The sequence below is a fragment of the Chiroxiphia lanceolata genome, chromosome 24 (genome assembly GCF_009829145.1).
Source record: "Chiroxiphia lanceolata isolate bChiLan1 chromosome 24, bChiLan1.pri, whole genome shotgun sequence".
In the NCBI taxonomy this organism is placed as follows: domain Eukaryota; kingdom Metazoa; phylum Chordata; class Aves; order Passeriformes; family Pipridae; genus Chiroxiphia; species Chiroxiphia lanceolata.
In genome coordinates, this window is record NC_045660.1 from 553,774 (window position 1) to 570,997 (window position 17,224).

Sequence of the window (17,224 nt, forward strand, 5' to 3'; positions counted from 1 at the left end):
TTCTAGCAACAGGCGAATAGTCAAAGCTGACCCAACACTGCTCTGGGGCATGAAATTAATTTTTCTGGGATCAGCTACTGTACAGGACTTTGCACAGGAGTATTGCGTGTGTCCTCGTGAAAGGAATTACGTGTTTTCACCTACGAATCAGGACCACCGAACTAAAGCTACAGGAGACACTACTGTGCTGATGTAAAGTTTTCTACTTTGCTTACAGAGGGAACTGCAAACACATCTGTGCCAGTGTCTAAAGTGCAAGACAAAGGAGCTCTGACAGAGGCTTTTAAAAAGTGTTTATTGATGATTATTAGACGGAATGATGGCGCAATAGTGCAAACCACTGTGCAATTGGGAGAACACTCCCTTCCCAGCTTTCACATTTACTTTATTATAGAGAAGACATGGAATAAAGATAAATACAAAATGGGTCAGTATGCTGTATTTACCACACTCCCTTGGGCTTTGGACAGATTATGGTTCCCTCAGTGCATGTCAGTTCAGAGCTACACAAAATGGGGAGTGGCTGCTGTGTTCTGCCCAGCTCTCTGAGCTGGAACGAGCAATCTTTTCATTTGCACACATATCCTCGGTCTGAAAATCCTAGCACTTCACTCAGCCAGTTTCTGCACTTTCTGTTTCATAAAGAATGGAAAATACCAGATGATCACAAGCCACACATAATATTTACTAACACACTACAAGTGAGCATCAAAAGTACTACAGAAGCAAGATTTCTGCTAACACTCATCTATCTTGCTAGCTTGTAAACTTAGGTGCCCACTTCCTCGTCTTTGTGTGATTTTCTTCCTGAAAGCTTCTAAAAACAACTGGGAGTAGCAGCTAAACTTTGTATACCTAGTACTTGACAGTCAGCATTGGAAGAGATTTATTTGTCCGCTAATAAACAACCAGATAGTTTGTGTAAGGAAGTTGCATTGTTAGACTGTAAGTCAAAGAACATTCTGTCCTCAAATGATGCATTTTGGGAAAAACTAACCTGCAACCACACCTAAAAAAATTAAACAATACAGTTACAAGTCTCAAGGCTAAACTGACCAGCATGCAGTGGTTCCAACCATCATCCACACATACTCTCCTTGCCTCTTGAATCTGTATCATCACCTTTCTCTTCAAGAGAATCTAGAACCACAGCCACTTGGAGACAATAAAACCACGGGGCAGATACTGGAGACTTTAGAAACTGCTAGATTTATGTAATGTGACTTGGTGGTGTGCTGTCTTTGAATGTCATTCTCATTCCAGTCCAACAAAGTTACCTACACATACAAAATGTTAAAGTTGTGCCACTTGTCAAAAACAAGACATCTCCAATTATTGATCACACTTCAGCCTACAGTTGGGACAGGGAATAATACATTACAGAAAGCAAAACCACAAGGTTTTAGTTACATAAAACAATATAATTTGTATATAAACTGATAAATACCATCTCCATGGTTCACTAATTCCAAATACTAGTTATCTGCACATTAGTTGCTAATATCTATTACTAGAAGTAGCTCCAGCTCGTGCTCTCAGGGTGGTCAGTTCATCTCCGAGACTAGTCAGCTTGTTTGCTCTGAGAGAAAGAAATCTCAGCAGTGAGACTGGGTTCCATGGGAAGATTTCATTTGGTTGCCCGCCAGATAATCAATCCTATGATTAGACAGGCCACAGCAAGGCCCAACAACAGGATACAGATCTTCTTACGGGATTTCTTCTAATAAGAGAAGAAAAAAAAGCCACTGACACCAGGAACAGTTGACAAGAGCTAAAAACAAGGCCACCATTCTGGTTACTGACTTTGGTGAACCAGAGCACTTGACACCCACAGTTACTCGAGAGAAGTAACCAATGTAGTCTGAACGCTTTTACGTGTTCCTTAAACTGCATGATTCTACAGATGAATGTTTTTAGTTTTAGGAGTGGAATGGTCAAATTGATGCAGTAAAGTCAAAATGTGACAGCTTTTGCTTCTCTTAAGGAAAATACAAGCCTCAGAGAAAGCCAAACCTTTCTAGCTATTTAGATTTTTCAGGTAAGCCTAATCAAACTCCCAAGTAGTTCTCTGATACAATCTCCCCTTGGCCACTTAGGCTTGGTGTTGCATTTCTACAGTTTAAATGATTTCATGTACAGTTATTGTACTTGGATTTGGCAGCATTGCTCACTTTATTCATCACAGGAAACTACAGGCAATCCACATACACTAAATATTTTTAACTTGGTATCTAAGGATATGAAGGTAGTTCTATATAACCACTTCCTTCTCCGTCCAGAAAAAACACATCCAAAACATGTCCAATAGCTCTCAAACTTAAATTTATAAACACCTTAAAACTTTGTAAAGGAAGCCATGGAGAGAGACAATACTATTAAATGCTGCCAGATGGTAAAAGATATTTTTCTTCCTTACATTTAACAGCGCTGGAGTTTTATTGCTTTCCAGTACCTCCCACTTAACAGCTCGGAAGAGTCCAATATTTATCTTGTGTGGAAGTCTGAAGTCCCAGCAGTGACTAAGCAGAACCCTTAGTCCCTCACAGAACCTGGACCTACAGGGACAAGGGTGATGAAGGGAACCTACAGAAAACATTGACTGTAACCCAACAATGAGAGCCACTGCGAGAGACCTGGTGGGACAGGGAGGACAGACTATGGGAGAGAAACTCAGCAGAAGGAAAGGAGTGCTGCAAATCCTAGTCACCAGAAGTTTCCCAAGTCTGGGCGTGGATTTTTACATGTCAGTGTCTTGGCTGATAGGTTTACAAGTTGGATACAACATAAGAATTTGTTCTTGTTTGTTCTGCTAATTCCTAAGAACAATAAAGATAGGTAAACACACTTGTAGAGCACAATTATATGAAGGGTCAGACTGTCTCCTCTGAAGTAGAAGGTGAATTTCAATACTGTGTTTTTGACTCAAATGCTTTATATATTCTTTGCAGCCAATTTTGAATGAGTGCCAGCTTGCACAAGCTGGTTTTAATAACTAGTTTGGTGTGCTGCAGGCCTCAGTATGTGTCTTGCTCTGCCTGTTCCATTATTGCTCAACTATACACTGACAATAAAACAAGCACACAGAATTTACCTGATAATAGGCAGCTCTCTGTAACTGCTCACTGGCTCTTTCCACATGAACTTCTGCACTTTCCACATTTGCCTCTATGCTATCTATGGAAAAAACACGAGAACTCACTGTAAAATATTTCAGAGCTTCAGTGTTTAAAAATTCCAGAAATACAATACTTTTAATGCAAAATACTGTAAAATTTAAACACATAAGCAAAACTTGTAAGTGAACTAAGAAGAAACTTATTATCCAAAGGCACTTACCAATCATATCTCCTTGGTCATGAATCATCATGGCTAAATCCTTAAATATCTGATTGACATCCAAAATGTCTGCCTGAAGACAACAGTTTAACAAGTTACAGAAAACACTGGGTACAGTTTTTCTAATCCTCACTCAGTACCTCTTTTGACCATTGTTCAAAAGCTCACAATAGACACCAGCATTCACTGACTGAGGTGCCTTGAAGTTACTCTCTGTGCAACTTGGGATTAACACAATACTCCTGCTACTGAATATTTGTTTCATGCCACTAGCAATTAACCCAGTATGGAACAGAGATGAACACCGTAACGTGAGTTGCTCTGGCCATCTCTGAAGGACCACCAGTCAACACTGAAGGCAAATATATCCCTTCAACAGGAGCAGCGAGATTGATCTTGGCATCAATCCTCTCTACAAGGAACTCTGTTCCTCCACATTCAGCTCTCCTCAGCCCGTCCCATTAGTTAGCACTGCACCCCTTTGATTTATCTCCCAATACTGTTAACTGTGCAGGAGCTACTGGTCACCTCTAATTGCCTGATTGCAGTTTCTCTTTCTTTAATGAGTTCAAGGTCCTGTTCAGTTATTGCCACATCTTCTTCCTGAGATTGCATTTGATTCCAATCTTCACCACTGCAAAAGAGAGGGAAACAAAGTATGACTCTCTCTCTGAGTATAGGTACTTCCACGCTGCATTTGTAGTGAGTTAAAGAGTTTCCTACAGAACAACCCCCAGGGTTCTTGGCCCTTGTATTGTGCACAGGGACAGGACTAAATTGTGACAATGGTCACAAATTGGAACAATTGAAAAAAGGGACAGATCAGGCAAAGTGAAGAAACTTGAAAGCAGTTACATAGAATGCTCTGTTCTAGGATGTGACAGTTATCTAGAGCATTAGAGAAGAAACCTGCTTATTTCAGTTCTGCTTTTCTTTTTTAATACTTGTACCTTCCTTCCTTCTTACCATCCCCCCAAAAGGAAGAAATCAGGGTAAATGTTTTGGTAGAGAGCAGCCTGCAAGCACATTATCAGAACAAAATGACACCTGACAAACATCTGACAAAGATTCTTGCTTGCTATCTGGCATTGGGGATAAGATTTAAGTGTTTTAGTATTTTAATTCATTAGTCTAGTAAGAACTTCAAATTAAATTACACACCAAAAGAGATGTTAAAAACCAAGGAACTCTGCATCCCAGTCTACCTCTCTCCTGATGAGCTGGTTCTTCACAACTGCTGCAGAAGTTACACCAATTATAGTGGAGCCAGCACCTATAACACAAGGCCATCTCTATGTTCAGCTTAGAAAGTTCTTCAAGGGCAACATCTCCATCTTTTCAACAGAGAAGTGTGCCAGGAAGCACTATACCATTCCAGTGTTTGGAATACAACACTAAATAGTAAGTTTTAAAGCCTCAAAGTGCCTAAAGAAATGAAGATAAACTACATGAGTAGGTCATGTAACTGACCATTTCAGCAATTCAGCTCTGATGTGACTGTAGGGTTTGCAGATCTTTAAAGAAGAAGTTTCTGGCATGTAGCACACAGGAACAGCTTTGAATGTGGAATAGCTGCTGAGTACCACCATCTCTCACTGAGCTAAGGGGCTCTGCATGAACAGGTACCTCTCTGGGTCCCACTGCTTCAGCGTGCAAGGCCTTCAAACTCATCCCAGCACCTGCATAACTGAACAGCCTGGGGCTTCACCCCCGCCCCGTGTGAAAGCCCAGGGCTAAGGAAGGGATGCACAACAGGCAGCTGAGCAGATGAAGGGCAGTTTGCAGGGGGAGGATGTATAGCTGAAACAGGCAAGCAAAGTCTCTTGATTCAGAAAGTGGAAGGATTTATACAGATAGGGCCAACAGATTCCAGCCCAGCTGACACAGTAACCACAGACACTTCTGAAGGCTCCCTGGTTCTCTTTGCCACACTGGAGAGTTGATGTAACATTTTGCAAAGCTATCTACCATGCAGGCACACTGTTACTGCAGAAGCAACACAACTGTCCGACGGGTGACAGCAATGCTGTCTTATTGTGCATGTTCTAGGATTAGATTGTCAGTGCATAATGTTCCAGGGCTTCTGAATTTTAGGCAGCCTAATCCGCTACTCTGCAATAGCTCCAACTGGGCTGCTGGAGAACACTCAAACCCATGAAATAAATATGCTGCTCTCTGTGGAAAGAGTCACAGTGACTGAAATCCTCTCTGCTAATCTTTTGCTTACAGGCCAGAAAACCAGGAGCTCCAGCTGCCACATCCTAAGGACAGTACAATGCCCCTCAGGGTAGTAATCACACTATCTATATTTAAGGAAGATAAAATACTGTAATATGCAGTTAATTTTCTACACTTTATATTACGTGTGGTGTAATAATTGCTTTTCAACTCTTTTTGTTTTGCATTCAGCCAGCAGAGTCTGGCCCGAGTTACAATAACAGATCTTACCATAAAAACTTTAGGTATATGTAGTGAAAACCTCAAGAGTACAAGAAGTTATTACCTATCAAATGAAACAAGCTGTTCTTCTCTGAACCGCTCATCAGCCTGGAAGAGATAAATGAGTCATTAGTCTCATAGACTACCAGGACCACTCACAAAATCACCAGCAGCAACTTGAAGACCAAAGCACATACTGTTCAGAGAGTTCTTGGAGAATTCCACTGTCACTGCAGATTTAACTTTCAGATTTAACTCAAGTTAACTGAATGATCAAAAACAGCCAGTCCATGTCCTTGGATCAGCTGTCAATGTTTGTCACTTCCTTTCCCAACACAAAGCAAAAAATTTAGAGCATAACCCAACAGATAAATGTGTTCCCTTGCAGACATTAAGAATGCAGAGCTAACACAAAGCCCTGAGGCAAGGGGAGGGAAATGCCTTCACTGGCCTCTTTATTATGAATTCTTAGGAGCCAAAGGGGTTGTCAAAACATAACAGGGAAAAGGTTTGAACACACATTGGAGATATTAGCAGGACAGAAGCTATAAGAATATAAAGCACCATAGTGTGACATTTAAGATGTAATTTAAGGTGTGGTAAGCTTCCATTTTAACTCTCAAATTTTACAGCCTAGAGCTGACAGCAAGTGGAGAGCAGGCTGCAATACTTTCCTATTCACTGTATTTTGACTCCCCATCTCATTCCTCCACAACTCTTGCAACTACCAGGATTCCTTCCCTCCTCTACATGGACAAGGAGCACACTGAAACGAGAGATTACTTACAACAGCTGGAATGGCAAAACTAATACACCAAGGGCTCAGCTGCACTCAGTGAGGTGTCAGTAGACAGACAGGAGGTTGGAAGGCAAGTACAAGATCTCTTGGAAGACTCATTGTTCCAAAATTGCCACGAATACTTACAGAGATCCGGGAGCCAGCTCTTGCCCTTGCCACAGTCTCCTTTTCCTTCTCCGACACTCGCCTCTGCACTGCCTGGAAGTTATTTAAGGCCGCGGAGAAGTCATTCATCAATCGTTCTTTCTGAAGCCTCTGCTGGCGCTGAGGAATTGAAACACGAACAAGTGTTCAGACATTCCCATTCATTATAAAGTGACTGTTAGGCTCTCAAAAACCCACCATAACAATAACAATGAATACTGGCATTCATTGATCTTTTGGTTCCAACAATCTGAGGCACTGGAGAGAACAAAAAGTCCACCAAGTTTTAATTCCTTATCACAAATGCTCCATGCCTTGCCCACTGCAGGACTGTTTTGTGCAACAAAGTTCTCCAATTTCAATCTAGTTTCAAGTCTGGAGTAGAGGGGTCTTCTAGACCAGTACTTTTATTCAAATCACATTCCAATAATCCACCACATTTAATTATGTGCATTTTGGTTATCTACAACTCTTTTAGCCTCCATTCCTCTACTCAGCCGACTTCATAGTACTTCTTACCACACTAATGACTTCTTACCAGAACTAATGACAACACCCATTGCCCCAGTCTCCTAAGTTGTCTCTCCCAGCCATGCCACACTAGAAGCCTGTTGTTATTAGATCAGATAACATCCTTACTCCTGATAACCATTTCAGTTTATCTTTTCTCCAAATACACTAGTTGCAAGAGTGCTTTTCATCCTCAGTTTACAGTGTCAACTTATTTAGCTTCCACAGAACATGTCCTTGGAGTTTGTGACATCCCAGAGATGGGAAACGAGTAGTTGTGGAAAAGGACACTCAACACTAGGTCAGTTCTCATGTTTTCTGATAGAAAGATTTGCAACAGCTGGCTCAAATTGTGGGCTTTCCAGGACTGTAATCCTGCAATGAGCTTGTATCAGTTCAACACTCATTTCAAGGAAATAAATCTCTTCAATTATATCTTTTTCTGTAATAAGCCACTACAGCATCCTCATAATACACTACAGCTTCCATCTGAGCCCTCTGAAGCAACAACCCTTCTGCCAGAGCAGTCCCTGAGTGTGCTGTGCTCCAGCTCCTGCAGATTTTGACTGAATTTTCCCTGGGCTGCATTCAGTGACATGCACATGACAGGATTTTGTTCACCACAGGAAGATTAACAGAAAAATATTTGCTAAACAAACCAGCAAAACAGGGCCATGCTTCCAACTAGCATATAAACCTTTAAACACAGAAAACAGGCCAAAATAACATCTGCTGACCCACATCCCCAGATCATCCCACAACAGCATCACAAAAACACGTGGTGGTGGATTAACATGAACAGCACAGGACTGTCCCGTCCCTTTCCCATAGGGAGGGGGAACTCCAACTACTATTTGGCAAGAGATAAAATCATAACCTTTGCCTTGTTATATTTTGCTTTATTCAAATATGAGCAAGGTGAGTCAGCTTCTCCCCTTCCCCCACTAATAAATCACATGCAAGGGAAAGCTTTCTGGCATGATCCATCTCATACTGACAGGCAGTTTGCTCTGAGTTCTTATCCTAAAACACTGCCTTGTACCACCAGGGACTTTGTAAACAAGATTATTTTTCAGAAATTTACTCAGAAAACCAGAATTGCATACTAAGCTCTCCCTGAACATTTAGGGTCTCTTATTCTCATGTAAGAAAGTTTAATACTTATTTGCCCCTGGGAAACAGTGTCATATAAGCAGCCAGGATGCAGCCAGTTTAATGAGTTTCCCTACTTCACCAACATCCTTCATTCTAAAAGGCTGCTGTCTCTTCAGCTGTGCCAATTTAGGCTTTGGGAGGTTGTGGTCCATGCTAATTTCATAAAATGAGTGATCTAGAAATATGTTCAGAAAATTCTGCCTGCCTACCTGTTCAGAAGCAGATAGGGGAAGTGGTAGAGACCCCAACTCCTTGAGATATTCATTAGTCTCTTTGGCAAGGCGGTTTGCAGAGTGCTGCAGCTGTTGCCTGAAACAAAAGTTCAAAAGCACTTACACAAGGTCTACCTAAAAAACAGTCTCTGAGCATTTTAGCGTCCAAAATGATGACTAAATAGGGGTTCTGAGATCACAGAGCTTTACAGTAGGTGTTTTTCCAACCTAAAGGATCAGAGATGTATGTTTAGTTTTTAATATCAACTTGACTCTGAACTACATTTTTAAAAAAATATTCAAATAATTTCTGTGCTCCCTGCTAACTAGTATAATTCAGTAGTTTTAAAAATACATTTTTCTCCAATGGAATAAGAAAGAAACAACTTTATTCAGTGAACATAATCCCTTTATAAGGGTGAATTCTTTGTAGTACCAATTAGCAATTAACTGTTTACTTGACAACCACCAACTCTATGGTTAAATATATATTTGATAAAAGTACAGGGACTCTGAAATATTAAATTCTTCCTTCTTGTGAAAAATAATGGTCAGAAAGAGGAATGATACGTCATCTACTTAAGGAATTGCAAGGCTTTCCCTTGAGCCTTTATGTTTTCCAACTACGTTATAATTTGAAGTTTATTTTTGCAAAGTGCCTAATACTAATACACAAAAACTACACTGTAAACCAGGATGACACAAAATACTAAAACAAGAAACAATTTCTTTTGCATTCAATGGGTACAAGATGCTGAAGTGAAAGTCACATACTCAGCCAGTAGATATGTAAATGGAGGCATTCAGGTTCCATTATTGTCCAAGTTTGTATATGAGCTGAATAAACCATCCCCGTATTTTGGTAGTAAGTTTGTATGGCAGCTGACAATTGTGGGGTGCAGCCACTCTGACCTCAAAGAGGAAAGATTATGCCACTTCTACAGTGACATCAAATGGAAAAGCATTTGTTTGGTCACCAGTGATTAGTTCTTTAATCTACCAATTAAATAGAGATTGAGTCAACTGAGAAGCTCAAGGAAGCAAATCCCTTTCTCTCCTAACTGGGTTCCGATCTCATCCTTCACACGTGGGGTATGTAGCTTCCACCACAAGTCATGAACTTATCCAAAAAATCAGCTATTATAAAAACCAGGAAAGTTGTACATTCAGAGATTCAAGGTACAGTCGCATGAAAAAATAATAGAAGAACTGACTTCCAAGTTTTCTTTGACGACCCTCTGGAAATGATTCTTTTTATAACTCGCTATTTATGCTTTATGAATTTGTGAAAGATGCACAGACACAGAGAGTCCCTGTTCAGTCTCTCCAGGAGTCAGTTTGGACAACAGCTGTTTAAACGACTTCTACTTTGTCCCCCACTGGCATATTATTCCTCTGAAACTACATGTGACATTTTGGCTGCCATATAGGATTGCTAATCTTTCTACTGCCTAAATCCATCTGTACTACAAGCTACTCTTTCACCATAATTATGGGGATTCATTGGTCTCATGTGAGGACCAAGTACCTACTATGGCATTCGTTTCTTCTAAACCACAAGTGAAGCTACTGTGGTTACTCCTCAGAGGACAGCCAATGCTAATGCATGGCTGGGGTACTACTACTTTTTAAATAAACTATAGAAAAGCTATATAGAAGAACAATATAGAACCCTACCTATCCAGCAGTTTTGAATGGCTTCGTCCGAGTCCTGCAGAAACACTTTAATTTGTCCAGTAAACTACTTAATGCAGCTACTCATTTTGGGTTTGAAGGACTGTACTAAATGTATCTCATAAAGCATTTCCCCACAGCAAGTAACCCAGTCCTCTAAGAATACAGGGAGAAATCAAAGAGGACCTATACCAATGTTTGCTCATTTAATACTTACAAGTTCTCCTGAAGCTTGCTGGAATCCTGCTTTGTTCCCAGCTGGCTCATCAAATTCTTTATCTGAGCAGCTGAAGATAAAGAGATCACAAGATGAGTCAGTAAGACAAGTTCTAATGTATTTTATTCCTTCTTGAATGTATTCTTTTAGCTTTAAAAGGATTTATTTCAATGTTTGACTTAACTGAAGCTAGTAAGACAACACTTACATTTTTTTGCTTTAAATATATACAAATATCTTAAAAGTTAATGCCAAGAGGACGGGGCCCAACTCTTCCCAGTGATGCCCAGTGACGGGACACAGAGCAACAGGCATAACTGAAACATAGGAAGTTCCATCTAAACATGAGGAAAAATTCCTTAGCTGTGAGGGTGTCAGAGCCCAGGAACAGGCTGCCCAGAGAGGCTGTGGAATCTCCTTCCCTGGAGATATCCAAACCCTGCCTGGACACCATCCTGCACAACCTGCTCTGGAGGAACCTGCGTTAGCAGGGGTTGGACCAGATGAACTCCAGAGGTCCCTTCCAACCCCAGCTGTTCTGGGATTTTGTGAAATGCAAATGTATATTAAACATCCCTACCTAGACATGATTCAGCCTAACAAACTTTCAGACAAGAAAGTAGTAGTGAGGCACAGATACCCCGACAACAAGTCTGTGGAGCTAAAACGTTGTGCTCTCCTCTTCCTCAACTACTTCTATCAGCCTTGCTATTTCTGTATTTTAGGCTATCATTGCTGCAGAACAGCTTCACTATGCTACATTGCCACTTTTACATATTTTTAAGTTATTTAAATTATTGCAACTCTGTTAAAAAAAAAAGAAAAAAGAAAAAACCGATGACCAAGGATTGCTATCAGTTTCAAAAAACACCCAACCAAACTTGAATTTTTCTACTCATGATAGCCCAAACCTTTCACAATACTGGCACAAACAATCTTTCAAGAACAGCCCAAAGCAATGTGCACTTCACAGTTGGCCTTCCTCAGTTTGAAATCATTTTGTAGTGCAAGTTCAAGACCTCCTTCTTCCCATCTCCTGTGTTTTCCACTGTTTTCCTTGTGTAGGCATTAGTGACCATGAAACCATACAACGAATCACATCAAACCATTAACTTACCTAAAAGACAAGTACCATTTTCTCTCCCCACTCCCTCTACCTTAGAATACTTTTTTGACAGATCAAGAAGCTGATCCACTTTATTCTGCAGCAGCACAGTTTTTATCATTACTGAAGTGCTTGGCTCAGCACTTACAAGAGCAGCACAAAGATTGATCAGCTCAAATCGATCATGAAATCATATGTTATCACATCACCACTGAGAGGCAAGACCAAGGAGGGTCACCCTAATATAGTTCCACAGGCAGCTGAACTGAATTACCCTGTGAGTTTAACAAGAGCTTCTTCTAATTCAGTGAAATCCTTCTGTATAACTTGGGCTTTCAGCCTGGAGCCTCTGCACTGGATTAAATGTGTTGCTGGAGAAACATCAGATCCCTACAACAGCTTATAAGAAGGGCAGCTCAGCTAAGGCTGCAATATGAGCTAATCAGTAATAAGCCAGTAATTAGGTTTTGCATCCACTGAGGGTATTCTCACTGAGAATTCCAGACTTCTATTAGGTCATACAATGAGGAGCTGGTAACTTCGTTTACTCTGAGCTTGGCTTCCAGCAAGCAAGACTGCACATATTTCACAGCTCTGTCAGACACAGGAAGGTCAGAAAAATTCCTAGTCAGGTTGGTGACAAACGGCACAGGGACTGCACTGTGTATGCGGATGTCGAGGACTTGGCAAATGGCATTTGTGCCATAATGCCCAGACACCCTGGGACTTATTTTTCTCCACTGGGGGAGATTCTTGCACAGTCCCATTTCCAGGCCAGGCAATGTGCTGTTTGTCCTGCCCTGAGCCAGGTTCAGCAGTTTGCTTTGCTTGGTTTATCTCAGCCAACAGCAACACACAGTCTATAAAAAAATGAGAGGAAAGTGTCTGAGAAACCATAGGAAGGGGCTGGAGCTCTTTATTCTTTGGATAGTGGGTATGCACCAACACAGAGAACCCCCTCAGCCAACAGTTTTCAGTCACCAAGATCTTTTAATTCCATGTACTCACTATCAAACAATTAAGATTACTTAAAACACTTCAATCTCTGCCCTAGTTGCAGGACTCTTACATTATCTGAGCAAGCAATAGTTTTGCCAACTCAGGCCACCAGTTTTCTGTACATTTTGTGTGAAATGCTCACTCTACAGAGATTTTCCAAAGGAGTGTATAATACTCAGCTGTGCCTACTGTTTGCTCTTTTCCTTAGGGAATGAAAGGAGAAATGAGGACAGCCTTAAGGCTTCAATGTATCTTTTTCTCCTAGGCCTGAATGGAAAGCTTTTATATTATGTGTAATGAAGTTAACTACTGTAACATTAAGTCAGATGTTCTGTGAGTTCCCACCCACCTCGATAAAACTGTAAGGCTATTTGTTTCATTTGAGATGGGCAGTGCACGGAGATAGGATGGCTACGAGTCATAAGACAGCAAAGCCTGTCCTATGAGAGAGAAGCTGAGCTGCTTAGAACAGGAGGCTCACTGAAGTCCCATGGAAAGGCGAAAGAATGTGAAGAAGAAAAAAAAACCGGAATAAAAAAAAAGGAAAAAAACCTAGACAAGCCGTGTTATTTGGTGAGATTTGAAGCAGTTCAGCTATGCCTATACCAAGAGGAAATGAACATGACTGACCAAAGCAGTTTCAGTGATATTAGTAGCTTTGTATAATCAGAGAATTCACCAACTCTCTGAGGAACCAAAATGTTCCACTGACCTTGCCCCTAAAAACTCGCATGGCTACTTGAACAATTAATGCCCTTTTCAGTAAAGGCTGTATCCTTTGGAAGGCTCATACCAAAGACTCTTTCGGAAGTGACTCCTTTAACGAGCAGCATCTCGGCGGTCAGCACCGAGATTTCTACGATTAGCTCACAATTCCGATAACTTTCTCTAATGACAACCACGCGACCAAGAAACAGCCACGCCACGTCCCCAGGGACACCCTTCCGGGGAGCGGGACCTTGGCACAGCAGCTGCTCCGGGCGCGGCGGCTCCTCGGGCTCCCGCTGCCCCGGGGGCCCCTCCCCGGGGCCGGCCAGCTGCCGGTGCCACTCGGTGACAGGGGTACAGACCCCACCGAGAGGAGGGCTGCGGAACACCTCAGGGAGCCGGGCCCCAGCTGGGCCCGTCCTGGGTCCGCCCGCCCCGGGCACCCCCGCCCGGCACCGCCCAAGGAGGCTCTGCCGCCCCGGCTCCCGCACCGCCCCCGGCCCCGCCCGGCCCCACCGCACTCACTGTACTGCGCGATGCGCTGCACGTTGCCGCTGCATGTCTGGATGATGCCGCCGAAGTCCCGCGGCGGGGCGGGCGCGGGACCCCGCGGGTCCAGCGGCCCGAACGACATGGCCGGGCCCGGCCGAGCGAGCGCGGCCGCCGCGCCGCGCACACCGACCGCCCCGCGCCTGCGCCGCCGCCGCGCCTGCGCCCTCAGGGGAGCGGGGAGAGCCCGCCCGGGCTGAGGGAAGGGAAGGGAAGGAGGGAAGGGAAGGGAAGGGGAGGGGAGGGGAGGGGAGGGGAGGGGAGAGGAGGGGAGGGGAGGGGAGAGGAGGGGAGGGGAGGGGAGGAGGAAGGGAGGAGGGGAGGAGAGAAGGGGAGGAGAGAAGGGGAGGGGAAGGGGGGGGGGGGTCGTGAGGGACGGGGTGGCAGAGCCATCGAATCGCCGGGAGTGGAGGAGACCTTAGGGATCATCTAGTCCCACTGCCTGCCCAGCGCTACCGCTGTAACCCCTGAACCACCGCACCGCGTCACCCAGCGCCTCGTGAACACCTCGAAGGACGGTGACTTCACCACCTCCCCGGGCAGACCCTGCTAACGCCTGACCACCCCAACAGTGACAACATTTTTGTAATACCTGAGTCTCCCCTATCTTAGCTTGGGGCCATTTCGGCTGGTGCTCTCACCGCGGGCACGGCAGAAGAGACCGGCCCGCATCTCACTCACCGCGGGGTGCTGTGGAGAGCGATGAGATGCCCCCTGAGCCTCCTCTTCTCCACGGAAAACAAACTCAGCTCCCTCAGCCGTTCCTCATAAGACATGTTTTTCTAGACCTTTCGTGATCCTTGTTGCCTTTCCCTGGACACGCTTCAGCTGCTCAATGTCCCTTTTGCAGTGAGGGGCCCAGAACCGAGCGCAGTGCTCGAGGTGCCTCAGCAGTGCCCAGTACAGGGGATCAATCACTATGTCCTGCTGCCACACCATTCTCAGTACAGGCCAAATCAGCCCAGCCCAGGGTGAGGGCTGGTGTGGCAGCCAGTAACAATGCTTTCAAATAATGCTTTCAAATCAAGAGTAAAGGAGCTTAAGTGAACATCCATTTCTGCTCTCTGCTGCAGAAGCTGTAGTATTTTAAGTAATTAAAGTACATCTAATCTTTAAATAAAAAATCCAAGGTCATGCCATGTAAAAACGAAGGAAGTCAGTGTATATGTGATTAAAATGTAGAGTGTAAATATTTCTTTGAGAAATGCTTGATACAACAACAAACTTCTAGTTCCAGAAGTGTCCACACACAACAGGTCAAAATTGTGGTAAATATGGAGCAGGGTCATGGATGAAACTTGTATAGAAGAGAAGAGAAGGCTCCAGGGTGACTTTGTTGTGGCCTTCCAGTGCCTAAAGAGGCTCCATGAGAACAGGAGAACTTTGGACAAGGACATGGAGTGATAGGACAAGAAGGAATGACCTCCCACTGCCAGAGGGCAGGATTAGATGGGATTTTGGGAAGAAATTCTTCCCTGTGAGGGTGGGGAGTCCCTGACACAGGTTGGGCAGAGAAGCTGTGGCTGCCCCATCCCTGGAAGTGTCCAAGGCCAGGTTGAATGGGGCTTGGAGCAACCTGGGCTAGTGGGAGGTGTCCCTGCCCATGGCAGGGGGTGGAACAAGGTGATCTTTAAGGTTCCTTCCAACCCATACCATTCTGTGATTCTTTAAATAGATATTTATTCAACTCAATGCATGTGAGCAGTTTGTTGAAGTTGGTTTGACATGGTTTGCTTGAAGCAGCCTGGAGGCAAATATTTGCAGGTCCCAAACTGTTAAAACACTTATTCACAGTCATCAAATCTTTGGTGAGCACAAACAGGGCTTCTGAAAAAGAAGGCCAGCAGTGGAGAGGGCACCATTTGTGACAGAAACTAATTTGAAATAGAATGTAGTAAATTCCAATTAACAGTACTACACATTTTAATGATACACTGCTTTTTACTCTGTTTAAGACATTAACAAACTAGAACCTGCATTAACAAACTGGAACTTGCTTTTCAGCTTCATAAGTATTCTAGGAGAAATAACCCTCATCTCTCAAAAACTATATTTCTAAAAAAGGCTTTGTAAAATAAATGTAAGTAAAGCAAACATATGGGGGTGTTGGACTGCAGTAGTAAGCAATTTGGACTCTTACATACACAAAATAAGCAAACCATTGTCAGAAGATGAAAATACACTTTAAAGAAAAGAAGCAGCACTTTAAAAGGGTTTTTTTTGTATTTTGACAGAAGGCTACTGTGAAAATCCCGATCCCTGTCTTGGTTGCATTGAATTCATGTTTCCTGAAGATCCGTAATGAGGCTGGAGTTGTTTGGCTGCAGGTGGATGTACAGTATGTTCTCCTGGATGAGCTGTTCCTGTGAAAGACTGTCTATGTTGGTGTGGCATGTTTGTGGTGATAAAATCCCACACTCCCTCCCTTGCTTTGAAGAATAACAACACTCATCTGAGACAAGAGGAGATATTTTTCTTTCTCTTTTGTTCTGCGTTTTCAGTGTCAGCTCAGAAGGGGTGACAGAAAAAAGCCAGTCACTTGAAGATGGACGTGCTTTATTGTGGAAGTTTCTGGCCTGATAATTTACACACGGTAGTGTCTGGTTGAACAGTGCCAGTGTCTTCTCTAGCTGCTTTTGTGTGCTGGGAGTTGGGGTTTGATGGGGCTTTTTAGGGAAGACCAATAAAAATGTTGATTCCAAAAGAAGGAAATGTCTGGGTCATGATTGCACTGCACACATTGGGGGGGAGGAAGGGAACTCAGCTCAATGTTCATGCTGGCTATTTCCCACTCTACACACATACATCAACATCAGGCATAACTGTCAGACCGCAAAATCAATCTGTGTTGTGTCCCTGGATCCCCCAGCTCCAGTTCTGTCCATCCCTGTAGAAAAAGTAAAGCTTGGTTGTAAGAAAAAAATTTACAGTGGTTTTAAGTTGGGGAATTTATTCAGTGTTTGAAGAATCAATTCTTTAAATGCAGAATTGCCAGTGTCTTCTTTCTCACACTTCTTCAATGAAATGGGACCAGCTAAAGAGAAATGAATCCTGCAGACCAAACAAGGAGTAGAAGAATGACTCACAGATCACAGGGGTCACCTCTCAGGTGTAAGGCAGCTTGTGGCACACACAATTCCGGGTGATGTGCAAGTCCTTCATCTGTGCTCGCTGCTTCACAATCCCTTTGGGATTGCACCTGTGCTGCTCTTCTGCCGACGGTGGGAATTCTTCTCCCAGCAGTGGGAATTCATCCTACTTTCTAGAGGTACCTAAAAAAACTCCAGCCCTCCAAGAGAGGTTAGTCCTTTCTCAGTGGTAGATTTCTCCCGCAAGAAACTGTCATGGGGAGCAACAGAGGGTGACAGTGAGGGCAC

The 17,224-nt window shown here is 43.3% G+C and overlaps 1 protein-coding gene and 1 long non-coding RNA gene across 3 annotated transcripts; one reads left to right on the top strand and one right to left on the bottom strand.

Annotated features, from left to right (window-relative positions):
- Positions 1-276: 276 nt before the first annotated feature.
- STX12 (syntaxin 12) lies at positions 277-13,986 on the bottom strand. 2 transcript variants are annotated; one of them, XM_032709839.1, is made up of 9 exons: positions 13,824-13,986; positions 10,487-10,556; positions 8,593-8,692; positions 6,701-6,838; positions 5,840-5,883; positions 3,865-3,970; positions 3,337-3,409; positions 3,092-3,174; positions 277-1,720 (listed from the first exon to the last, which is right to left on the bottom strand). In XM_032709839.1, the coding sequence occupies exons 1-9, from the start codon at positions 13,930-13,932 to the stop codon at positions 1,628-1,630; spliced, it is 816 nt and encodes a 271-aa protein (XP_032565730.1). In that variant the 5' UTR covers positions 13,933-13,986; the 3' UTR covers positions 277-1,627. The 2 variants fall into 2 exon arrangements, with proteins under 2 accessions (XP_032565730.1, XP_032565731.1); XM_032709840.1 differs by having other exon boundaries at positions 277-1,717; positions 13,824-13,978.
- Positions 13,987-15,483: 1,497 nt separating this feature from the next.
- On the top strand, positions 15,484-16,551 carry LOC116798035. Its single transcript, XR_004360808.1, has 2 exons — positions 15,484-16,228; positions 16,349-16,551. It is a non-coding gene; the product is annotated as an uncharacterized LOC116798035 (long non-coding RNA).
- Positions 16,552-17,224: the final 673 nt, after the last annotated feature.

Bases quoted from the DNA above. Each gene is read 5' to 3' on its own strand.
- STX12 (XM_032709839.1), bottom strand. From the start codon at position 13,932: ATGTCGTTCGGGCCGCTGGACCCGCGGGGTCCCGCGCCCGCCCCGCCG. The intron at 5,884-6,700 runs GTAAGTATTCGT...TATCTCTTCCAG, and splicing joins GAGCTGGCTCCCGGATCTCT to GCTGATGAGCGGTTCAGAGA. The intron at 1,721-3,091 runs GTAAATTCTGTG...TTCTCTTATTAG, and splicing joins AGAGAGCTGCCTATTATCAG to AAGAAATCCCGTAAGAAGAT.